Genomic DNA, 25,950 nt, shown 5'->3' on the forward strand with positions numbered 1-25,950 from the left:
CCAGACCTTGGCATTTGTCATTTTCTTAGTCCCTGCAACCCAAAAAGCTGTTAAAAAGAGGAGACAGCCACATGGAGTGAAGTAGCTCTGACCCTGCCACTCAGCAGCTGTGTGACCTCAGGCACACAGATTTACCTTTCTTTTTTTTTTTTTTTTTAAGATTTATTTATTTATTTATCCCTACCCCACCCCCTACCCCCCTACCCCATTGCCTGTGCCTATTCACTGTATGTTCTTCTGTGTCTGTTTGTATTCTCATCAGGCAGCACTGGAGATCTGTGTCTCTCTTTGTTGCGTCAGCTCTCTGTGTGTGTAGCATCACTCCTGGGTGGACTGTGGTTTTGTGCGGGGTGGCTCTCCTTGCACAGGGGCCACTCCTTGCACAGGGGGCACCCTTATGTGGGGCCATCCCTGAATGGGCTGGCACTCCTTGTGCACAGCAGTACTGTGTGTGGGCCAGCTCACCACACGAGCCAGGAGGCCCTGGGTATCAAATCCTTGGACCTTCTATATGGTAGGCGGGCACTTTATCTGTTGAGCCACATCTGCTTCCTGGGTTTACCTTTCCGAGCCCACCTCTCCTCATCTGTTCAGTAGGAATAATGACCCTTACCCCTCAGCCTGTGGTGGGGGGATTAGAGACCCTTGAATGTGGGGTGCTTGGCCCTGTGCCTGCAGCAGCTGCTGTCATTCTGCCTTCTGGACAGATACAGTCCAGGCAAGGAACTGACAGTAAAGAAAAGGAATCCAAGCCTTCTGCCTCAGTGCTCAGGGATTGGAGGTGAAGAGGGGTAGACATGGAGCTGGCAGTCTGAGAAGGGGGTTCCATCATCCCATTTCTCCCACTAAGGCAAGAAAGGAAGCTTGAGAGACCTTAGGTGAGTCCTTTCACACCCCTCCGGTCTCCATTTCCTCACTTGTAAATTAAGGAGAGCAGTACAGACCCCACAGGGATGTTCTTACATGAAGTAAGGAACATAAAGCCCTTGGCAAGGACCCAAGAGATGGCAGCACTTATTACAATCATCACCGTTAATGCCATTATTAATATTATTAGAAACAGGTATTGTGGCCTCCTCCACTTTAACCACAGGGTGGTTTGAACGCCGGTCACCTTTTTAGTATCTCCCTCACAGAACTGTCTTGTGTCAAGGCATGTACAAGGGTTTTTCACTCTATTATACATAATAAGACAGGCCCCTCACTGCCACAGTAAATGTTCAAGTTACCTTTGCTGCCATGTAACAAATTATCCCAAACCTAGTGACATAAAGCAACCACCATTTTCTAATGATCATGGATTTGGAATTCAGAAAGCGCGTGGCAAGAGATCTTTTTCGCCACGATGTCTGGGGCCTCAGTTGGGACATCTGAAGGATGGAATTATCTGCAGGTTCATTCTCTCATGTGTCTGGTGCCTGGACTAAGCTGGCTCAAAGACCTAGGCTGCTGACCATAGTGCCTATACCTGTCTTCTCCTCGTGGCCTCACTTTCTTGGAAGCAGCATGGCAGCCTTGTGGTAATCGGACTTCTTTCATGGTGGCTCATGGCTCCAAGTGTGAGTGCTTTGGCTTACAACGCTGCATCACCTTTAAGACCCAGCCTTGGAAGTCAAGTAGCATCTCTTCTGCTGAATATGACTGGTCACAAGCAAGTCACGAGCCCACCCCGATTCAGAGAGGGGAGAATTAGAGCTCACTTCATGGCGGGAGAGTGTCAAGGTTCTAGAGATGTTGCTGGGGTCAACTTTGGAAAATACAGTCAGCTACAGTAAACAACCAGTTACATCCACTATTACTAAGCAGTTAAAAAGAACACTTGGTGTTTGATCTAGTTTAATATATAAAGACCTAGTTCATTTCTGTTACTTTCCATAGGGTGTTCAGTCACTACGTGGTCTTTGTCCATAGTCCTGATAGTGGATGTTTTCAGTATTTTATCAACACTCAGATTATCCCTGGTGCTTGTGTGCCTGGGCACAACATATAAGACCACTTTCCTAGGACACTTATCTTGGATGGAATTGCTGGGTGGGAGGGAACACACATTTCACATTTTAATCAGTTCTGCCTAGTTGCTCTCCAAAGAGGTTATACTAGTTTAGCCTTATATTAGCAGTGCTTGAAAATTGCCAATTCCTTCAGAGCCTCCCTGGCATTGATCTTGTCAGACTTTAAATGATTTTATGAGTGGAAAATTATATCTGGCTGACTTATTTTGTATTTACTTGGTTACTAGAGAAACTGTATTTTCTTTTGTTTATGGGTCTTTTGGACTTTTTCTCCTATGAATACTTATATCCTCTATCCGTTTTTCTCTTGGATTGTCAGGGTTTGATTTGTATTTCTTTAAATGCATGGATATTTATGCTATGTCTATTATATCCATGACCAATATTTTCTCCCACATTACTGCTTGTCTTTTAAAAGTTATGATCCTTTATCACTATAACCTTTAATCTTGATTTTCATACTTAACTTTTTCCTAAATGTTTTGGTGCCTTTGATTCTTAAAAATGCCTTCTGTGTTTCAAGGGCATATTTTTTTCCTGCTTTCAATTTTATGGTTTTTTTTTAGTTTTGCATATGGTTAGACATTTGATCCATCTGCAGATTATATTTTCACATTCTAGGATCCCAGTTTGTTTTTTTCACATAGAAAGTTTTCTTTCCCCACTAATGAGTGATGCTGGTCAGTCATAACGTCTGTCAAATCCCCACATATGCAGGGTGTGTTTCTGGGCTCTTGCTTTTTTGTCCGTTTCTGTGTTAATACAACTTTTAATTAACAGAGCTTTGTAATAAGCCTTGATATCTGATAAGGTAAAACCCCCTTCCTTATTTTTTGTTTTCGTTTTGGCCAGAAAGAAAAAAGTTTTCTTACATCTTCGTTTTTCCAACATTAATTTTAGAATTAGTTTACCAAGTTCCTCAGAAATATTTTGCTGGGATGTTGAACTAGGGTGAATTTATGGATTAATTTAGGAAGATTTTATACCTTTCAAATATTGAGTCTTCTCAGCCATGAATAAAATCTTATCTTTTCATTTATTCAGAACTCCTTTTATATCCTGCTGTTCAGGTTTGATTAATTTCTCTATGAAGGCCTTACATATTTTTATTAGGTTTATTTCTTTGTACTTTGAAGGTTTTGTTTCTATAGTAAATGGATCATTTTTTATATTTGCATTTTTAAATTAGCTGTTGCTAGTATATAAAAATATTTCATCTTGTGCAATCATCTTGTGCCTAGCAACCTTGTTTAACTCTCAGTTCTCTTGGAATTTCATCATAAATGACTACATTGTCTGCTAATAGTGGCAAGTTTGTATCTCCTTTCTCATTCTACTGTGTCTCATGCCTACCTTGTCTAACTGCATGGGAAGGACCTTCAGGACAGTGTGGAAGAGTAGGGTGATAGCAGATATCCTCTTGATCCTGACCTTCATTTGTTTAATGAATATTTACAGACTACCAGCCTTGTGGACACTGTTCTAGCTCTATAGCAGAAGAGAGGAAATTCTATTGAATTTTTCTGTAAAGGGGAACAGAGAAAGGGAGAGCCATGGGATGACAAAGGGTTCTTTTTTTAAACTGAGTAATATTATAAGTATGTTTATATATTGTTGAAAATGACATTGTAGAGAAGGGTATCTTAGTTTGCCAGAGCTACTGTGACAAATACCACACAATGGGTTGCTTTAAGCAACAAGAATTTATTGTCGCATGGTTTTGAGTCTAGAAGTCCAAAATCAAGATGTCAGCAAGGCCATGCTTTCTCCCAGAGTTGGTAGCATTCTGATAGTGCCAGTCCTCTGTCACAGGGTGATCTCTCTCCTTTGTTTTATTCTGACTACTGGCTTTTGACTGCATACAAATTTCCTCTTTTTATAGGGCTTCCAGGTCATGCAGGTTAAGGCCCACTCTGATTCAATTTGGCTTCATCTAAATAGGGTCTTGGAAGATTCTATTCACAAATAAGTCCCCACCTTCACTAGTACTGTCTTCAAAGGTCCTGTTTACAAATGGGTTTATACCAGTAGGAATGTGGATTAAGTTTTGAACATGTCTTTTTGGGGGTACATGATTCAGTCCCAACAAAGGAGAAGGACATTCATCATGAGGAAGCAAGAGGATAACTGTTAGAGAGATACCCTTGAGTAGGTAAGAAGGAACTGAAGTAGTGCCCAAATGAAGAACATGTAATTCCCCGTAGTGACAAAAGGAGGTGGTGTTTGAGGAGAGATTTAGCAAGTGGAAGCAGAGTCATCACCTCTCAGTGAGAAAGTGGGAGGAGGCATTGGAAGTTTGAGGACAGAAGCCTTGGGTTATGGGCTACTTAAAAATTGGCAGATTCCTTGGAGTAGAAGCAGTGAAGAATATCAGACTCAACTGAATATTATTTCCTTTCTTACTGGGATCTCAAAGCAAATTCTTGTTGCTTTGGTAATTATTTAATGTCTTGGAAGAGTTTTGGTTTTTTTTAATTAAAAACATTTTTTTTGGTATTTTCTTTTCTCAGTTCTTGGTAGGCAGGAAGGTTCAATTTGTCTGATGCTAACTGGTTTGTCATGGCCGGAATCAGAAGTCATTAGTAGCATGAACCTCTTTGTGCAAATATCTGCTTTAAGTCCCAGTTTTCAGTTCTTTTGGGGGGATATACCTAGTAGTAGGATTGCTGGGTCATATGTAGTTCTACACTCAGCTTTCTGAGGAATGTTAAACTGTCTTCCACAGTGGCTATAGCATTTTACACTATATCCAGCAATGAATGAGTGTTCCTGTTTCCCCTTATCCTCTCCAACACTTGTTATTTTCTGTTTTATTAATAGTAGCCATTCTGATGGGTATTTTTTTTAAAGATTTATTTAATTTATTTATTTCTCTCCCCTACCCCACCCCCCACCCCAGTTGTCTGTTCTCTGTGTCTATTTGCTGCATCTTCTTTGTCCACTTCTGTTGTCGTCAGTAGCACGGGAATCTGTGTTTCTTTTTGTTGCATCATCTTGTTGTGTCAGCTCTCTGTGTGCAGTGCCATTCTTGGGCGGGCTGCACTTTCTTTCGCGCTGGGCAGCTCTCCTTATGGGGCGCACTCCTTGCGCACATCAGCACTGTGCGTGGGCCAGCTCCACACGGGTCAAGGAGGCCAGGGTTTGAACCGTGGACCTCCCATGTGGTAGACAGACGCTCTAACCACTGGGCCAAGTCCGCTTCCCTCTGATGGGTATTAAGTGGTATCTCATTATGATTTTGACCTGCATGTCCCTGATGGCTAATGAGGTTGAGCATCTTGTCATGTGCATTCTGGCCATTTGTATATCTTCTTTGGGGAGATGTAAAGTCTTTTGCCCATTTTTTAAATTGGGTGTGTGTCTTTTGTTATTAGGTTGAAGGATTTCTTTTAAGTATTCTGGATATGAAGTCTTTATAGGATATGTGGTTTCCATATATTCTCTCCCATTGTATAGGTGGTCATTTTACTTTCATGATGAAATCCTTTGAGACACAAAAGTTTTTTTATTTTTTTCAAACTTTATTTCAAATTCAAAAACTAAAATAACAGACAGAAGGCAACATAGCAAATTATAGAAGCATTAGTCCAAAAAAGTTCTGTCCAGGTACTTTTATCTCATCTTTTTAAATTTTGTTAAGTTCCCATTTATTTTTTCTTGTGTTTCTTGTGCTTTGGGTATAAAGTCTGAAAAAGCATTGCCTAATAAATACAAGGTCTGAAGATGCTTCCCTATGTTTTCTTCTATGAGTTTGATAGTTCTAGCTCTTATATTTAAGTCTTTGGTCCATTTTTAGTTGATTTTTGTATAAGATGTGAGGTAGGGGTCCTCCTTTTTTTTTTTTTTTTTCCTCAAATGGAGATCGAGTTTTCCCAGCACCATTTGTTGAAGAGACTATTCTTTCCCAATTGGGTGGTCCTTTCCCCTTTGTCAAATACCAGTTTGCCATAAATATGAGGGTTGATTTCTGAGCTCTGAGTTTAATTCCATTGATCTATATGTCTGTCCTTCTGCCAGTACCATGCTGGTTTGATTGCTGTGATTTTGTAATAAATTTTAAGATCAGAAAATGTGAGTCCTCTAACTTCATTCTTTTTCAAGATGACTTTAGCTATTCAGGGTTCCTTACCCTTTCATATAAAAACTTTTTTCCAACTGATTTTTTTTAAACAGTTAAATAAAAACATACATTTCTCAATTAAATGTACTGGATACATTTTTTTTTTTAAATCATGCAATATGTTACACAATATATTTGGTTCATAGTAATGTAACCATATAGTATTTATCCTTTTGTGTCTGGCTTGCTTCACTCAACATAATATCTCCCAGGTTCTTCCATGTTGTCATATGTTTTACAACTTCATTTCTTCTTAAAGCTGCATAATAATCCATCATATGAATACACCACAGTTGGTTTATCCATTTATCAGATGATGGACTCTTGGGTTGTTTCCAACCTTTGGCATTTGTGAATAACACTGCTGTGAACATTGGTGTGCAGGTGTCTATTTGTGTCACTGCTCTCAGTTCTTCTGGGTATATACCCAGTAGTGGTACTGCCAATCACATGGCAAATCTATATTCAACTTCTTTAGGAACTGCCAAACAGTCCTCCACCGTGGCTGTACCATTCTGCATTCCCACCAACAGTGAGTAGGTGTTCCTATCTCTCTACATCCTCTCCAACACTTGTAGTTCTCTGTTCTTCAAGCAGGGCATGCACAGCATCATAGATAGATAGATAGATAGATAGATAGATAGATAGATAGATAGATAGATAGATAGATAGATAGATGGATAGATGGATGGATGGATGGATGGATGGATGGATGGATGGATGGATGTCATTCTGATAAGTGTGAAATGATATCTCATTATTGTTTTGATTTGCATTTCCCTAACCATTAGTGATGTTGAGTATTTTTTCATGTTTCTGTTTTTGTTTTTTTGCCAATTGTATTTCTTCTTGGGACAAATGTCTAGTCAAGTCTTTTGCCCATTTTTTAATTGGGTCGTTTGTCTCTTTATTGTTGAGTTGTAACATCTTTTTATATATCCTGAATATTAAACCTTTTTTTTCTTTTTGCATTTTTTAAATTATTTTTAATTGTCTTTTTTTTTTTAAAGATAGATCACAAATAATGTTACATTAAAAAATATACGAAGTTGCCATATACCCCACACCCCACCCAACCCTCACTCCTCCCACATCAACAACCTCTTTCGTCAGTGTGGCACATTCATTGCATTTGGTGAATACATTTTGGAGCACTGCTGTACCGCATGGATTAAAACCTTACTGAACATGTGATTTCCAAATATATTTTTCCCAATGAGTTGGCTGCCTTTTTGCCCTTTTGACAAAGTCCACTGAGGTACAAAAATGTTTAATTTTGAGGAGGTCCCATTTATCTATTTTTTTGTTGTTGTTGCACATGCTTTAGATGTAAGGTCCTAGTAACTGCCACCTACCACAAGGTCTTGAAGATGTTTCCCTACATTTTCTTCTAGTAGTTTTATGGTCCTGACTTTTATATTTAGGTCTTTGATCCATTTTGAGTTGCTTCTTGTATAGGGAGTGAGATTGGGATCCTCTTTAATTCTTTTGGTAGTTGATATCCATTTCTCCGAGTACCATTTGTTGAAGAGACTGTTTCAGGAAACAGATGTGACTCAAGCATTTAGGTGCCCACCTACTACATGGGAGGTCCTGAGTTCAGTTCCCAGTGTCTCCTAGAAAAGATGAGCAAGACAGTGAGCTGACCTGACAGGCTGGCATGGCAAGCTGATGCAACAAGAATGACGCAATAAGGAGACACAAAGAGGAAACACAATGAGAAACAAAGCAGGGAGCAGAGGTGGCTCAAGCCTCTCTCCCACGTGGGAGGTCCTGGGTTTGGTTCCCAATACCTCCTAAAGAGAAGAAGAGCAGACACAGAGAGCTCACAACAAATGGACACAGAGTGAAGACAGCGAGCACAAACAATTGGGGGGGGGTAGTAAATAAATAAAACAAATCTTTAAAAAAAGAGAGAGAGACTTTTTTTTGTCCCATTAGCATGGTAGGTTTGTTAAAAACCAGTTGACCATAATAGGTGAGAGTTTATTTCTGGATTCTCAATTCTATTCCACTGATCGATGTGTCTATCTTTATGCCAATACCATGCTGTTTTGACAACTGTAGCTTTGTAATATGTTTCAAGGTCAGGCAGTGGAATTCCTCCCATATCACTCTTCTTATTTGGAATGTCTTTGGCTATTCGGGTGCACTTTCCCTTCCAAGTGAATTTGGTAATTGCCTTTTCTACTTCTGTAAAGTAGGCTGTTGGAATTTTGATTGGTATTGTATTGAATCTATAAATCAGTTTGGGTAGCATTGACATATTCACCATAGTCTTCCAATCCATGAACATGGAATATCTTTCTATTTGTTTAGTCTTTTAAATTTCTTTTAGCATTGTTTTATGTTTTTCTACATATAGGTCCGATACTTTCTTGGTTAAATTAATTCCTAGATATTTGAGTCTTTTAGTTGCTATTGAAAATGGAATTTTCCTCTGATTTCCTCTTCAGATTGTTCAGTACTAGTGTGAAAAAACATTACTGATTTCTGTGTGTTGATCTTGTATCCTGCCACTTTGCTGAACACAAAGCTCAAATAGCTTTGTCAGAATTTCCTAAATACAGGATCATGTCATCTACAAATACTAAGAGTTTTACTTCCTCTTTTCCTGTTTGAATGCCTTTGATTTTTTTTTTCTTGTCTAAGTGCCCTAGCTAGAACTTCTAGTACAATACTGAGTAACAATTGACAGTGGGCATCCTTGTCTTGTTCCCAATCTTAGAGGGAAAGCATTCAACCTTTCCCCATTGAGTGTGATGTTGTTTGTGGATTTTTCATATTTGCCTTTTATCATATTGAGGAATTGTCCTTCTATTCCCATCTTTTGAGGTGTTTTTATCAAAAAAGGATGCTGGATTTTGTTGAATGCCCTTTCTGTGTCATTTGAGATGATCATGTGGGTTTTTTTTCCTCCAGTTTGTTAATGTGGTGTATTATGTTGATTGGTTTTTCTTATGTTGAACCAGCTTTGCATACCAGGAATAAATCCCACTTGGTCATGATGTATAAGTCTTTTGATATGCTATTGGATTGGATTTGCAAGTATTTTGTTGAGAATTTTTATATCTATGTTCATTAGAGAAATTGGTCTGTAATTCTTTTTTCTTGTAGTGTCTTTTTTTTTAAAGATTTATTTATTTATTTCTCTCCCCTTCCGCCCTATTGTCTACTCTCTCTGTCCATTCACTGTGTGTTCTTCTGTGTCCACTGGCATTCTTGTCAGGCAGCACCAGGAATCTGTGTCTCTTTTGTTGCATTATCTTGCTGCATCAGCTCTCCGTGTGTGAGGCACCACTCCTGGGCAGGCTGCACTTTTTTCACACAAGGTGGCTCTCCTTGCGGGGTGCGCTCCTTGTGTGTGGGACTCCCCTATGCGGGGGACACCCCTGCGTGGCACGGCACTCCTTGCGCACAGCAGCACTGCATATGGGCCAGCTCACCACACGGGCCATGAGGCCCTGGTATCAAACCCTGGGCCTTCCATATGGTAGGCAGACGCTCTATCAGTTGAGCCACATCCACTTCCCTCTTGTAGTGTCTCTATCTGGCTTTGGTATTAGGACAATGTAGGCTTCATAAAATGTGTTAGGTAATTTTCCCTCCTCTTCAATTTTTTGGAAGAGTTTAAGCAGGACTGATGTTAATTCTGTTTTAAATACTCGGTAGAATTCACCTGTGAAGCCATCTAGTCCTGGACTTTTCTTTGGTGAGAGATTTTTGATGAGAGATTCAATCTCTTTAAATGTGATTGGTTTGTTAAGTTCTTTTATTTCTTGTAGTGTCAGTGTAGGTTGTGCATTTCTAGGAATTTTTCCATTTCATCTAAGTTGTCTAGTTTGTTGGCATACAATTTCTCATAATATCCTCTTGATTCTTTTTATTTCTGTGGGATCAGTTGTAACTTCCCCTCTTTCATTTCTGGTTGTATTTATTTGCATCTTCTCTCTTATATTCTTTGTTAATCTAGCTAGGGGTTTGGTTTGCTCTTCTTTTTCTAGTTTTTCTAGTTGTTCAATTAAATCTTTGAGTTAAGTTCTTCTTTTTATATATAGGTATTTAGGACTATAAATTTCCCTCTCAACACAGCCTTCACTGTATCCCATAAGTTTTAATAAGTTGTATTCTCAATTTCATTTGTCTCAATATATTTACTGATTTCACTTGCAATTTCTTCTTTGACCCACTGATTATTTAGGAGTGTGTTGTTTAGTCTCCACACATTCACAAATTTAGTTTTTTCTTGTCAATTATTGATTTCCAGTTTCATTCCATTATGATCTGAGAAGATATTTTGTATAATTTCAGGCTTTTTATATTTTTGAGAGCTGCATTGTGCCCTAACATGTTGTCTATCCTGGAGAAAGATACGTGGACACTTGAGAAGAATGTATAAGCCGCTGAGTTTGGATGCAGTGTTCTGTATATGTCTGTTAGGTCTAATTAATTTATCATATTGTTCAAGTGCTCTGTTTCCTTGTTGATCTTCTGTCTAGTTGTTCTATCTAATGATGTGAGTGGGATGTTGAAGGTCTCCAGTGATTATTGTAGAGATGTCTTTTTCTCCCTTCAGTTATGCCAGAATTTGTCTCATGTATTTTGGGGCACCCTGGTTAAGTGCATAGATATTTATGACTATTATATCTTCCTGGTGGATTATCTCTTTTATTAATATATATTGACCTTCTATATCTCTTAAAACTTGTTTGCATTTAAAGTCTGTTTTGTCTTATATTAGCATAGCTACCCTTGCTCTTTTTTGGTTACTATTTGTGTGGAGTATCTTTTTCTGACCTTTTTCACTTTCAGCCAGTTTGTACCCCTGGGTCTAAGGTGAGTTTCTTGGAAGCAGCATATGGATGGCTCATGTTTTTTTATCTATTCTGTCAGCCTGTATCTTTTTTTTTCTTTTTAAAGACTTATTTATTTATCCCCCCCCCCCCCCCCCCCCCCGCCCCCGGTTGCCTGTTCTCTGTGTCTATTTGCTGTGTCTTCTTTGTCTGCTTCTGTTGTTGTCAGCAGCACGGGAATCTGTGTCTCTTTTTGTTGCGTCATCTTGCTGTGTCAGCTCTCCGTGTGGGCGGCACCATTCTTGGGCAGGCTGCACTTTCTTTCGCGCTGGGCGACTCTCCTTACGGGGTGCACTCCTTGCGCATGGGGCTCCCCTACGCGAGGGACACCCTTGCGTGGCACGGCACTCCTTGCGCGCATCAGCACTGCGCGTGGGCCAGCTCCACACGGATCAAGGAGGCCCGGAGTTTGAACCTCAGACCTCCCATGTGGTAGACAGACGCCCTATCCATTGGGCCAAGTCTGCCGCCAGCGTGTATCTTTTGATTGGGGAGTTTAATTCATTCACATTCAATGATATTACTGTAAATGCATCATTTACTTCCACCATTTTATTCTTTGGTTTTGATCTGTCATATCATGTTTTTGTCTTTTTAAGCTTTTGGTTATCCTTTCTGCTATTCTTTGTACTATCCTCTCCTCCAGGCCTCTTTTTCCTGTCTTTTTCTTTCAGGTTCTAAGGCTTCCTTTAATATTTCCTGCAAAGGTGGATTCTTTTTTACAAACTCTCTTAGTTTCTGTTTGTTTGTGAATATTTTATATTCATCCTCATATTTGAAGGACAATTTTGCTGAATAAAGAATTTCTTGAGTGGCAGTTTTTCTCTTTCAGTATCCTAATTGTATCGTATCTCTGCCTTCTCGCCTTCATCGTTTTGATGAGAAATCTGTACTGAACCTTACTGGACATCCTTGTATATGATGATTTGCTTCTCCCTTGCTGCTCTCACAATTTTCTCTTTATCTTTGACATTTGATATTCTGAGTAGTATGTGTCGTGGCGTAGGTCTCTTCAGATTTATTCTGATTGGGTTAAGGTGCACTTCTTGGACATTTAAGTTCATTTCTTTTGTAAGAGTTGGGAAATTTTCAGCTATTATTTCCTCAAATACTCTTTCTTCCCCTTCTCCTTCTCTTCTCCTTCTGGAACTCCATGACGCATATGTTGTTGCATTTCACATTGTCATTCAACTCTCTGAGCCCCTGCTCAATTTTTTCCATTCCTTTCTCTCTTCAATTTCAGCTGTTCTTTGTTCAGTATCACTTCTATCATTTCAAATCAGCTGTTATATGCCTCTAAGGTGCTTTTTATCTCACCTTTCCTAGTATGGCTTGTAATTTTTTGCTGATGTCTAGGCATCTGATTAGGATGACGTTTACTCAGATGCTCAATTTCTTTCTCTTTTGTAGGAATTTAGTGGCAGTAGGCTGTGTTACCATTGGTTTTTTTTTTTAAGATTTATTTATTTCTCCCACCCCCACCCCCCATTGTCTGCTCTCTCTGTCCATTCATTGTGTGTTCTTCTGTGTCCACTTGTATTCTCATCAGGTGGCACTGGGGATCTGTGTCTCTTTTCGTTGTGTCATCTTGCTGCATCACCGTGTGTGTGGCACCACTCCTGGGCGGGCTGTGGATTCGCACGGGGCAGCTCTACTTGTACAGGGGCACCCTTACACAGGGGCATCCGTGCATGGGCCAGCATTCATTATGCATAGCAGCACTGCACATGGGCCAGCTCACCACACAAGCTAGGAGGCCCTGGGTATCAAACCCTTAGACCTCCTATATGGTAGGTGGACGCTCTATCTGTTGAGCCACATCCACTTCCCACCATTGCTTTTTGATTCTTGGCTCAACCTGGATGTTAGGGTTGTCCCTGCTAGTTGCTCAAAACTGGGCTCTGGACCCAGTAATTGGTTGCAGACCTGCTTCCTAGGGCCTTGGGAAGGAAGACTATAAAAGCTAGGGAAAGCCTCTCATTTTTTATTTTCTCACAATCACCTCCTTGGTCTGCCAGCAGATGGCACGCTTTGACAGCCCTCTTTCAATGCCTGGTTGGAGTTTGTTGCAACACAGACTGGATCAATATGGTAGAGCGTCCTGTCTGGAGGCTAAGAGCCTTGTAATTCAAACTTTCTCAGCAACAATTCTCCAACCTTCCCTGGCAGCCCCCTCCTTTTTTCCCAGGTAAGAAATACCTCCACTCCCCTCTGTGTCCTCAGCAGTCATTCCTTGTTAGTAAAGAAGGAGTTTGGGAGGATCCTATATCTTTAGCCCCTTGCCAGCTCCAAGGCAAACAATGACTGGCAGTCCCACCCTGCCTGGAAGGGCTCCTGGGACACCCCAGACCAAATCTGTGAGTCAGAAGCTGAGTCAGCCTTAGACTGTGTCTCTCTCTCCCCTTTCCTGGGGAGATGCATCCTCAACAATCAGTCCTGGCTAGAAAGAGAGGGCAATTGAAAGGGTTGGATTTCACCAGTCCTCTGCCAGCACAAACTGCTGCATGGTCCCACCCGATCTGGAAGGGCTGGTGGGACAGAGCAGACCAAATTTGTGGGTCAAAACCTGGGTCAGCCTTAGGCTGTGTACCTCTCTCCCTGCTTTCCTGGGGTGGTGTGTCCCTGGGGCCACTTTCATCTGTAGTCACAGGCCAGAGGCCTGAGTATTCTAAAGTGTGTTCATTGTGGGGGAGGGTGCCAGCAGCAGCCACTGGTTTCTGTTCACAGTTCTGTGGTTGAGAGTCTCCTCCTTCATCCTTCCCTCCTCTGAGCAGTGTCCAACCTTCACCTGGTGTCCTAAGCCCTAAATCGTTTTCCTGGCTGTTTCAGCCTGTCCTCTTATCTATTGCCCACATAAATTTGATGATTGCCTTTTCCATTTCTGCAAAAGTTCTTGGAATTTTGATTGGAATTGCATTGCATCTATAAATTGCTTAGGGTAGAATTGACATCCTAATCATTTTCGGTCTTCCAATGCATGAATATGAAATGTCCTTCCACTTATTAAGATCGTCTTTGATTTCTTTTATTAATGTTTCATAGTTTTCTGTGTACAAGTCCTTTACATGCTTGGTTAGTTTTATGCCTAGATATTTTATTCTTTTAGTTGCTATTGTGAATGTAATTTTTCTTGATTCTTCTGATTGTTCATTGCTTGTGTATATTAACACTACTGATTTTTGGATATTGATCTTGTATCCTGCCACTTTATTTGCACTAGGATCTTTGTTGTGGATTTCTCAGTTATTTTGTGTATATACAGGATCATGTCATCTGCAAATAGGGAAAGTTTTACTTCCTCCTTTCCAATTCAGATGCCATTTATTTCTTTTTCTTGCCTAAATGCCCTGACAAGAACTTCCAGTACAATATTGAATAACAGTGGTTGGTGGGGAACAGATTTGGCTCAACTGATAGAGCGTCCACCTACCACATGGGAGGTCCAGGGCCAAACCCAGGGCCTCCCAACCTGTGTGGTGAGCCGGCCCACGTGCAGTGCTGATGTGCACAAGGAGTGCCGTGCCACGCAGGGGTGTCCCCCACGTAGGGGAACCCCACACAGCCCTACATGCAAGGAGTGCACCCCCGTAAGGAGAGCCTCCCTGTGCAAAAAAAAGTGCAGCCTGCCCATGAGTGGTGCTGCCCACACAGAAAGCTGATACAACAAAAAGAGACACAGATTCCCAGTGCTGCTGACAAGAGTACAAGCAGGCACAGAAGCACATACAGCGAATGGACACAGAGAGCAGACAACTGGTGGAGGGGAAGGAGAGAAATAAAATAAAAATAACAGTGGTTGGTGACTAGTGGGCATCCTTGTCTTGTTCCTCTTCTTAGAGGGAGAGCATTGTCTTTCACCATTAAGTTTGATGTTAGGCGTGGGCCTTTCATATATGCCCTTTATCACGTTGAGGAAATTTCCTTCTATTCCTATTTCTTTGTTTTTTGTTGTTGTTTAATTTTTTTAGATTTTCCCCTTTTCCGTCGTCTGTCTGCTTGTTTGCTTATTGTCTGCTACTTGTCTCCACTCGTCTGCTCATCTTCTTTAGGAGCCATTGGGAACTGAACCCAGGACCTCCCGAGATGTGGTAGACAGGTGCCCAGCTGCTTGAGCCATGTCCGCTTCCCAGAACTCTCCTCTTGTCCTTTGCATTCAATAATGTGATCAATATATGACGGGGTCTATTTTTCTTCATGTTTATCCTCATATTGCTCATTCATTTTTTTCCTGATATCCTTTCATTCTTTATCTTTATTTTCCTTCATCTCCTTGAGCAATATTAAGATCTTTTTTTTTTTTTAAGTGCTTTATTAGTATGTCCACATTCTGTTCTTCATTGTTTTCTGGGTTTTTAACCTCTTCCTTTGGATACGCCATCATTTCGTGTATCTTTCTTTGTCTTGTACTCTTTTCTTCCACATGTACATTTTAATATTTTAGAATGTTAACTTTGTGTAGCAGTTTGATATTATTGATGAATTCCAAAAAGAAATATTGGATTATATTTGTAAACTAGTCTTTTCCTGTGGATATATTAGAGTGTATTAGACTCAGAGATTTTACTGTTACTTGATTAAATTATAATTAAGGCTTTTTTCCCCCCCACAACATACTGCAAAACTTTAATACAACGTGGTCAAACACAATGCTCAAATATTAAACTTTTCAAACACATGAAAGTCATCTTCTGAAAGATGAAATGGGCTTTTTTAAATAGCTGCTTTAGTGTAACTTTTAAAAATTCTTTCCTTCAACAATGTCTGGCACTGATCTCGACACTAGTTAGAAAGTCTGATGTTAAGATGGTACCTTAATAGTGAGAGATTGAAGAGAATATTCCAATGCCCATCTTCAGAATTCATCATCAGAGTGATTAAGGCTTTGATTGGGCCGTGTGAGTAGGACATTGAGTCCCCACCCTTTGGTGGGCAGCGACTCACAGGAAAACTGCATAGCAGAGAAGGTAGGTTGGAGTCTTGAACTGGAGCCCCAGGAATTAAGCACACAAAGGAGTGTAGTCATGAGAAAAGACTCATGACTAGAAAGAGAAACAAGCCATTCACCTAAAAGTCTACAGCTGGCCTTGTAGAGATAACAGAGCAGCTGAGCCCAGAAAGAGGCAAGCCCAGGAAGAGAGGACCCAGGAAGCCTGAACCGTTACTGACGTCAGCATGCCATCTCGCTCCAACCCGTGGTAATAAACATTGGTGAGGGAGGTAATTTGTGCTTTATGGCCTGGTAACTGTAAGCTTCTACCCCAAATAGATACACTTTATAAAAACCAACTGATTTCTGGTATTTTACATCAGCACCCCTTTGGCTGACTAACGTACTCTGGGATTTATTCTGGATTTTGTGACCAGCTGGTGCTAAGACAGATTTTCTTGGGTGTTGGCCCTCCTATCAAGAAGGTCTGCCCAAGGCGAATGCAGTGTACAGGTTTCCCTGTCTTTCTAGGCCTGTGTCTTGTCCTGAGCTTTGGCGTTCTCCACTTTATAGGAATTGTCCCCTCTGTTTCCCAAGAGACAGACCTCCCTCTCCCGAGTGTTTGAAGCCAACAAGCCTTTGCCCTAGGTTGTCTGCCGCTATAGTTTCTTATACTCCTTTTGTTGTCTCGAGCTGTTTTTGGCTGGAGGACCCATTCTGGAAGGAGAGTCACCCCACAGAGAACCTTCCCAAGTCATTCTTGCCCAGCCAAAACTCACGCAGGGGACTCGCACTGGCTCCAAAGTACCCTGGGGAGAGGGGCCAGGAGAGGTGCAAAGAACTTCTTCCACAGCTCCCCAAAGCTCAGTTTTCTTGGCCTGCCCCTTCACCTGACTGTCCCCACAGTCCTGAGGAAGCGTAGTGTCTTTGAGTCTCCTCCACTGCAGCCTTTGTCTGGGGTGGGGTGGAACAATGGCCATCCTCAGAGCCAGGCCCCCAGCAACTCAGTGTCACTAATCAGAAACCATGATTGGTGATCGGCCATCGTCTTGGGGAAGAGGATTTTTATGTCCCTTTCTGTCAACAGTAAGTTAGCTAGAGGCTAGACTCCTCTGCAGCCAACCGTGAGAATATGGAATGGGCACCGTAGCTGCCATGCAGAGAGAGCAGTTTACTGTTCTTTACTGTCAGCCTCTTCTCCCGCTTTTCCGTGGATGCTGTACAGTGTTCTTCTGGCCGCTGGAGTTTCAGAACTGCCTGTTCAATAGTTGTTCTGGTGGAAGGACTAAGTCCTGGAGCTCCCTACTCCACTGTCTTCCCACAGTCCTCTTCAGAACTCTTTTTTTTTTTTTTTAACCTCTATTCCAGTGTGGTTACATGAAATATGGCTCCTTTTACATTTCTAATCTTTTTTTATTTGCACCTCTTTTTATCTTGATAAGTCTGTCAGGGTTTGTTAATTTTAGTCCTCTATTATATGTTGGTTTTCTGTTATTTTCTCCTTTTTTCTAATGTCTTAAGTTGGATGCTTAGACCATTTGTTTTTCAGCCTATCCCTGTTGTCCGTCCATCCCCCCACCCCGCCTTTTGTTTTGCTTTTTAGGTACTGGGGGCTGAGGATTGAACCCAGGGCCTTGTATGTGGGAAGCCAGTGCTCAACCACTGAGCCACATCAGGTCCCCTAAGTTGGTTTTTCCATTTGTTTTGCTTGTTGTTTGTTTTTCTTTTTTTTCTAGGAGGCACCAGGAACCAAACCCTGGACCTCCCTCCCATGTGGGAAGGAGGTGTTCAATGGCTTGAGCCATATCTGCTTCCTTTTTTTTTAAATATAAGTTTTTAAGCTGATACATCTCTGTCTGAATACTACCGTAGCCATGTCTGACAAGTTCAGTTATGTGATATTTCCAATTTATTTAAAAGAGTATTTTTTAAATACAGGGATTTATTAGTTATATTTTCATTATTGGTTTCTAATCTAATCAGAATACATCTGTAAGATACTCAGTTCTTTGGAATTTGTTGAAATATATATATATATATATATATTTTTTTAAGATTTATTTATTTCTCTCCCCTTACCCAACCCCCCCAGCCCCAGATGTCTGTTCTCTGTGTCCATTTGCTGCGTGTTCTTCTTTTTGTCCGCTTCTGTTGTTGTCAGCGACATGGAAATCTGTGTTTCTTTTTGTTGCGTCATCTTGCTGTGTCAGCTCTCTGTGTGTGCGGCGCCATTCTTGGGCAGGCTGCGCTTTCTCTTTCGCGCTGGGCGGCTCTCCTTATGGGGCGCACTCCTTGCACGTGGGGCTCCCCTACACTGGGGACACTCCTGCATGGCAGGGCACTCCTTGCACACATCAGCACTGCACGTGGGCCAGCTCCACACGGGTCAAGGAAGCCCGGGGTTTGAACCACGGACCTCCCATGTGGTAGACAGACACCCTATCCACTGGGCCAAGTCCGCTTCCCGAAATACATTTTATGTCTTTAGAATATGGTCAGTTTTAGTGGCTGTTCCTTATGTGTGTGAGAAGAAAGTATATTTTCCAGTAAGTGGGTTTAAAGTGGGTTCTATGTTATGTTTGTTATTAATAGATCAAGCTTGTTAAGTAAACGAATCAAATATTCTCTGACCTTACTGATTTTTTTTGGTCTGCTTTACCTATCAGCTGCTGAAAAGGTTATGTTAAGGTCTTCCAGTCTGATGACAAGTTTGTCATATTCTCCTTATGGTCTGTTACTTTTTGCCTTAAATGTTCAAAGCTGTGTTATTAGAAATAGGTTGAGAATCGGATTTGGCTCAAGCGATTGGGCTCCTGTCTGCCATATGGGAGGTCCAGGGTTCGATTCCCAGGGCTTCCTTGTGAAGGCAAGCTGGCCCGCACAGTGAGCTGGTCTACACGGAGTGCTGGCTCACACGTCAAGCTGGCCTGAGCAGAGAGCTGGCATAGCAAGATGACGCAACAAAAAGAAACAGAATAGGGCGGCAGACTTGGTCCAGTGGTTAGGGCATCCGTCTACGACATGGGAGGTCCGTAGTTCAAACCCCAGGCCTCCTTGTTCCATGTGGAGCTGGCCCATGGGCAGTGCTGATGCACGCAAGGAGTGCCCTGCCATGCAGGGGTGTCCCCCACATAGGGGAGCCCCATGCACAAGGAGTGAGCCCCATAAGGAGAGCCACCTAGCGCAAAAGAAAGTGCAGCCTGCCCAGGAATGGTGCCACACACACAGAGAGCTGACACAACAAGATGACGCAACAAAAAGAAACACAGATTCACATGCCGCTGACAACGACAAAAGCAGACAAAGAAGACGCAGCAAAATAGACACAGAACAGACAACCGGGGTGGGGGGGAAAGGGGAGATAAATAAATAAATATATTAATTAATTAATTAGTTTTTAAGAAAAGAAACAGTAGAGGCAATAAGAGATGCAGCAGACCAGGGACCTGAGGTGGCACAAGATATTGAGCTCCTTTCTCCCATTCCGGAAGGTCTCAGGATCAGTTCCCGGTGCCGCCTAAAGAGAAGACAAGCAGCCACAGAAGAACACATAGCAAATGGACAAAGAGCAGACAATGAGGGTGGGGGTGGGGCGGAGTAAATAATAAATAAATCTTAAAAAAAAAAAATAGGTTAAGAATTGTTTTGATTTTCCTGGTGATTTCTCCTCCATCTCTTTTTCTGCTTGCCCTTTTTTGAATTGGTTTGAGATCCCTTACCCTTTCATCTCCTTTTTTATTTAACACCCACATTTTTTATCTTATGCTATGATTTTATACCATCTTTTCTTTAGATTTACTCATTAGTTTTGTTTTAATAGCTCCTATTTCCTCCTTAGATCTTAGAACTTTCTTTTCATTTTCCTTTGTGGAATTCTAAGTTGACAATACTTTTCCCTCAGTACTCTGAATATATAATTCTAATGTCTTTGTCCATTGTTGTGGTTGACAAGTTTGTCTCATTCATTCCTTTAGCAATAATATTTCCTTCCCCATAGCTTCACTGTCTTTGGTTTTACTGTGAATTAGTATGGATTTGCTTAGGACTCATTTGATTTCCTGATTCTGAGGGCTGGTATCATCATTTCTGGAAAATTTTTAACCAGTCTCTCTTTAAATATTTTTCTTCCATTTCTCTACTCTCTCCTTTTGGATAGATGCATATTAAATCTTCCTCTCTATTCCCTGTCTCTCAGCATTTTTTTGATAGTCTCTCCTTTTTTAGTATTTTTAGTTACTTTTATTTCATAAATAAATAAGGCACCCAAGTGTAGGCTTATGGTTAGGAATTCTCAGGAGAGACTTCCTTTTATTCCCACTCTGCTTTAGGCCAAGCCATGGGTTCAAGTTATTCCCACCAGCTTGTTTTGTTTTGTTAATCAAGCAGTTTAAGCTTTTTCGGTCCTTTTCCCCACATCCGTTACTTGTTTTTAGCAGTTTATTCTTTGTGCTGCCTGCAGTGTGGCCCTTGTTTCTGTGATGACCTTATTTTTCTCTTGCACTGGTTCCTGGCTCATGTTTTATCTCCTTCCATTGTCTTATCTCTTTTGAGCACAGCCTCTGTCTTTGCCTTTGAACTTGTTTTACATGTTCATGGATGAATGTCACAATTTTCATCTGTTCCATGGCAACAGTTTTCTGGTGAATGTTCATCTGCATTTGGTGTTCTTGTAATATCTTTGTTTAGTTCTTGTGTTGGTTCCTTCTTAATTAGGCAAATTCTTCCTTGATAAGTAGATCATTGTGGAAGAGGAGCCAGGACTCAGGCTAGAAGGAGTTCTTCTGGCATGGGGCTGGGTGCATGGACGAGTTCTTTTAGCCTTTCCTCCTCCCGAAGCAACTACAGGGCTGCTTACAATTCAAAGTCCCCATCTTTCTCCTTCTCTACTTACCAAGCTTTTCCTTGGTGCTGAACCAGGTTCAGGACAGCTCCTGCTGCAGTCCAACCCCTTTTTATTCCAAATAAGAGATACTGCTCTCTCCCTCTTGGGTGTGCTACTTACTTGAGAGAACTCAAAACTGCCACCTTCACCTGAAACCTACAACCCCTGGAGTCCTTCCTGTGTGGCTGTCACTACACTTGGCAGCCTTTCTCTTACACTGTGCTTCAGAATTTTTTCAAAGACAGTTTGAATTTCAATTTTTTTGTTTACTTTGTTTTGATTTTCAGTGATTTCTAAGGGCAGGGGGGTGGGGTGGGATAATATTTATGCCACCACTTTAAAACTTGAAGTCACACTAGAAGACCAGCCTTGTATTCCTGAGCTAAACAATGATTGTTTTGAAGTGTCCTGCCTGCTCTCAGGGCTCCTGAAATGCACTGTGGCATTTTCTGATCTCTGGAACAGTTTGAATACTTAAGACAGGGATTGTCTGTTCCTTGAAGGTTTTCTGTAATCTCACCTGTAAAACTATCTAGGCCCAGCTCCTTCCTTTGGGAAGATTTTCAACTTCTACTTTAATTTTTAAAAATAATTATTAATCTGATCAGATTTTCTATTTCTTTTTGAGTCTATGGTAGTAGTTGATGTTTTTCTGGAAATTTTTTCTGTTTGAACTGTTTACAAGTTAATTGCCATAAAATGTTCTTAGAAACAGAGGGATGTGGTTCACTTTATCTGTATTGTTGGCATTTTCACAAGGAGAAAGGATTAATGTGTAAAATAAGATGAAGACCAACTGCCATCAACAAATGATCTGTATCCTAAGGAGGGTTGGGAAATGAAAGCGTGTCCTGATCCCACCTTCCACCCTGTGCTCTGCTAAATCAGTCTTTTTCTATCTTCTCTTTCTTAGTCTTAGGAAAAGTCCTTAGTGCTGTGGGCAGTGCCCAGCTACTGATGTCCCAGAAATTCCAGCAGTTCCGGGGCCTCTGTGAGCAAAACTTGGTGAGTACGATTCTTCCTACACAGTGAGGCTTATGACCTCTTGATGCCCGTAAGATCCTCCAGCGGCATTAAGCCTGTACATCAACTAGCCCCTTGAGGCTGCAGTGACCTCTGTGAAAGAGGCACTGCCTATGAAGGCATTGCAGCCTCATGGGTATTGGAAAAATGATGGCACTACCTGCCAGTACAATAATATAGTGCCTGGCATGAAAAGGAGTCAAGAAAGTGTCCTCTCAGCTCTCTGATGCCTTTTAAAATAGAAAATCAAACTCTCTGTAAAAACAGCCACGTAAAAATTAAAAGTCAATTGCACAATTTATGTATACACACCCAAAATATGCCCTTTGTCTAAGAGTACATACAAGGTAAGAGCTAAAGGAAAATCACTACTAGGTTTGGTGGGTTTCCTGCTCCTTACTCTTAGGCTGTCTGGGTCCTGCGCAGCCTTTCCTTTGGGAGGCTTTCTCCAACTAGGTAGGGCCTGTGGACTCGCTCCTAAATGTAGAGGTCAGTATAGAGTGTCTTCAGGACCTGTTGAGGTTTGGGAGGTGGGGAACATTGGGTGATGAAGAATGTGTTGTCATGGAATAGAATGATAGGAAGGAAACATGAATTCTGTAACCCAGTGTGAATCCTGGATTCTCCCCACCTCACACTATAGGACCATGGCCAGTAACTTCTACTTCCTCCCTGTAAAAGGAGAACAGTCGTCTGCCTGGCCTATATTAGGGACCAGAGCACTTGAGCACCTACTTCAACATAGCTCCACAGTGACCTTGGCAATGGCCTTGGTCCACATTATATATACGGCCTACTCTCGTGATGGAACTGGCTCCTTGCCCCAAGGATCCCCTCCGTAAGGGCTGGCAGTGACCAGGACTGGGCTTCCTTCATTCATGCAGACACTGGGGAAGAGGAACCAAACGAGGCCTCAAGAAACCCAACCAATGCAATGGATGTGTCATGATGATGGGAATGAGTGTTGCTGGGCGGGGAGAGGTGGGGTGGGGGTGGTGGGGTTGAATGGGACCTCATATATATTTTTTTTTAATGTAATATTATTACAAAGTCAATAAAAAATAAAATAAAATAAAAAGAAACCCAACCAATGCTGGCAGGGCCAGTGTGACCATGCTTAGGTTGGGGTACAGGACAGGCCTCTGCCTTTCTTGCCCCACTGACCCCATCTGCCCCCACAGAACCCAGACGCCAACCCACGTCCAACAGCCCAGGACCTGGCAGGGTTCTGGGACCTGCTACAGCTGTCCATTGAGGACATCAGCATGAAGTTTGATGAACTCTACCACCTCAAGGCCAACAGCTGGCAGCTGGTGGAGACCCCCGAGAAGAGGAAGGTGAGCATGGAGCAGTGCGGAGGGGAAGTCCAGGGACAAATTCCTGGTCGGCAGTAACGCTGCCCACATCGGTCAGTGCTGCTTGGCTCCCTTCTCCGTGTGTCGTCTTTGAGCTGGGGCTCGTGTCCGTCCATGTGCAGGGTCCATCGCCCAGCATGCTGCTCGCTCTACTTAGTGGAGGCTGCCCTTGAAGCATGCTGTCCTGCCCTGCATGTTCAGAAAATGGGGATCCTGGGAGACACATGCCCACACCCTCAGAGACTAACAGACATGGCTGTTGGTACTTTGGAGGCAGCCCAGTTGTCCCTTCTTCTGGGTCCAAGCTGCCAGGAGTCATGGGACCTGGGCCCAGTGCTGCCTCCTTGGGCCAGCCTATTCCCTGAGACTTAGGCTTCCTTCTGTGAAACAGTGTAAGCTGATGACCCTTAAGGTTTCTGGTTACTGGTTATTGGACTGTGGCCCTTCTAAGCTCTCCTCCCCTAGAACAGCATGTGAAATGAGCGCTGGAGTCAGGAGCCCTGAATTTAAGTCCCACCTCTGACTGTATAACTCAAGCTAGTTTCTGCCCTCTCTGCTCTCAGGCTTCCAGTGGTTCAAAGCAGGGTGGGAAGGGTCGTCTGTCTGGTCCTTCTTGCTAAAACAGTCTAAGATTCTAAGCTTGCCTTTGCTCCCGTGCCTTGTGCTTATTCCCACTATCATCGCTTCTTGTGGCTTCCTGATTCCAAATGTATGTTGCTTGTGCCCGACGTGGAGAAGCTGGGGTGGAGAGACTCCAGCTGCCAGCATATACTGGGGGGTAGAGCCACATAAACTGTGGCACCTTTATTTTATTTTTATTCCCTCCTCACTGTCTCACTAAAGGAAGAGAAGAAACCACCCCCTCCAGTCCCAAAGAAGCCAGCCAAATCCAAGCCGGCAGTGAGCCGCGATAAGGCTTCAGATGCTGGGGACAAGCAGCGCCAGGAGGCGCGCAAGAGACTCCTGGCAGCCAAGCGGGCAGCTTCTGTGCGGCAGAACTCAGCCACAGAGAGTGCAGACAGCATCGAGATTTATGTCCCTGAGGCCCAGACCCGGCTTTGAGACCATGAAGGAAGAAGGAAACAATCTCTGTCATTAAAACACACACACACACACACACAAAAACTAAATGCAAATGGAACAAAATTTTCTCAACCTTTAGTATTCTGTCTAGAGACCCTGAGCCAACTTTCAAATTGACATGTTTAAGGGCTCACAATTTGGCTTTTTTGGGTCCCTCCCAACTTTAGGTTATGAAGACTTTACACACACAAAAATCAACAAAAAACACAAACTATAAAACTTTTATTTTTCCTCTTGCTGGCCGTGGTGGACTACATAGATGGACTTCGGCAATTCCCCGGCCCAGCCTCCAGACTGCGGTCTTTTTACTTGTTCTATCTAAAGAGAACTTAAACTAGCTTGTTTACAAGAAGACAACAGTCCAAGGGCAGCCTTGGGCACCTGCCATGTCCTTCCTTCTCTCCCCACTACCCCCATTCTGCCCTTGGAGTTTTCATCCCTGTGTTTTCCTCTTCTTCCTCAGAGCTCACACAGGGGTCACCAGCCTTGGCTAGCAGCTTCCTGGTTCTCAGCTCTTTCTGTGGTTGAGGACCCAGAGAACAGAAAATTGGACATGCACCTGCCTCCCCACCATGTGCTCGCATGCACACACACACACACACGCACGCATGCACAGAGGTAGGCTCCTTCTCACAGCGCAGGCCGCCCTCCCACCTCAATCTCCAGCCTAGGTGGTGGCAGGCAGGTGACTCGTCTCAGGGCAGATGAGGAGGGTTTAAAAAGCCTTTGGGGGAAAAAATGAGATAAAAGCCACAGTTATACTCCAGACCCCTGCCCTTTTTTTCTCTCCAGCCTTCCTTCAGCAAAAGAAAATTTACAATTCAGAGTGGATCCTGGGTACATTCAAGAGAGGGACCCCGTTTTCCAAGGGGTTGTCAGTCCTTGGCCAAGCCTGTGTATAGTATCCTGAGGGGTGGGGCAGGGCAGTTGCGTTTGTACGGATGTGTACATATGCACATAGACCCTTAGAGTGTATATTTAACAAATGCCCATCTGCTCACCCTTGCCCACCAGAGCCACTGCTGTCTCTCGGGGCACCTGGCAGGAGGTGGGTGTGTGAATAGCATATATTTTTACATGTACTATATCTAGGTGTGTGTACAAGTGTGTGTAAAAATATATACCTTGTGTGTAAGCAGCCCCTTTATTTTGGTCTCCCACCCTGTGCTCCACTTTCTTCCACCACCCACTTCCACCCCGCCACCATGGGCCCATCTGCCTAGCCTCTGAGTTTCTGGTTCTGTTTTGTTTTGTTTTGTTTTTTAAAAAAAAAAAACAATCCTCTTCCTCTCTCTCCAGCCCCCAACCCAGCCTCTCCTGGTGTCTTGAGCCCTGAGCTGCAAATGGCCCTGGCCTGCGGGGCGGGGTGGGGGAGGGCACAGCAAGGGCAGACAGTGTGGGGACGGGCCAAGCTAGGCAGGGAGCTTAGTACATGAGGGGCTGCTCTGTACTGTGTACACCACTCCACAGCACTGGAGACATCTTCCTGTCCAGCGCTTGCTGCGGGGGGGGGGGGGGCCCAGGCAAGAACCAAGGGCCTATCTGGAGCCCCATTCCAGCTTGGCCATTGTCTGTGACCTTGAGCAAGTCACTCGACCTCTGTGTGCCTCAACTTCCTCCTGTGTAAAAATGGGGACAGTCCCTGCCCCTCCCTACCTCACAGGCATGTTGTGAGAATAAATGAGGTAACGTGTA

The 25,950-nt window shown here is 42.7% G+C and overlaps 1 protein-coding gene across 6 annotated transcripts in view; it reads left to right on the forward strand.

Moving 5' to 3' along the window:
• The window catches only part of DLGAP4 (DLG associated protein 4), a 190,430-nt gene extending 164,480 nt beyond the window's left edge, over positions 1-25,950 (forward strand). For all 6 annotated transcript variants that reach the window (XM_058287031.1, XM_058287030.1, XM_058287033.1 and 3 more), the window contains 3 exons: positions 21,708-21,799; positions 22,999-23,154; positions 24,016-25,950. In XM_058287031.1, coding sequence (XP_058143014.1) covers positions 21,708-21,799; positions 22,999-23,154; positions 24,016-24,234 — 467 coding nt within the window. In that variant the 3' untranslated portion in view covers positions 24,235-25,950. The remainder of the gene's footprint in view (positions 1-21,707; positions 21,800-22,998; positions 23,155-24,015) is intronic.

This window comes from Dasypus novemcinctus, chromosome 24, assembly GCF_030445035.2.
Source record: "Dasypus novemcinctus isolate mDasNov1 chromosome 24, mDasNov1.1.hap2, whole genome shotgun sequence".
NCBI classification, from domain to species: domain Eukaryota; kingdom Metazoa; phylum Chordata; class Mammalia; order Cingulata; family Dasypodidae; genus Dasypus; species Dasypus novemcinctus.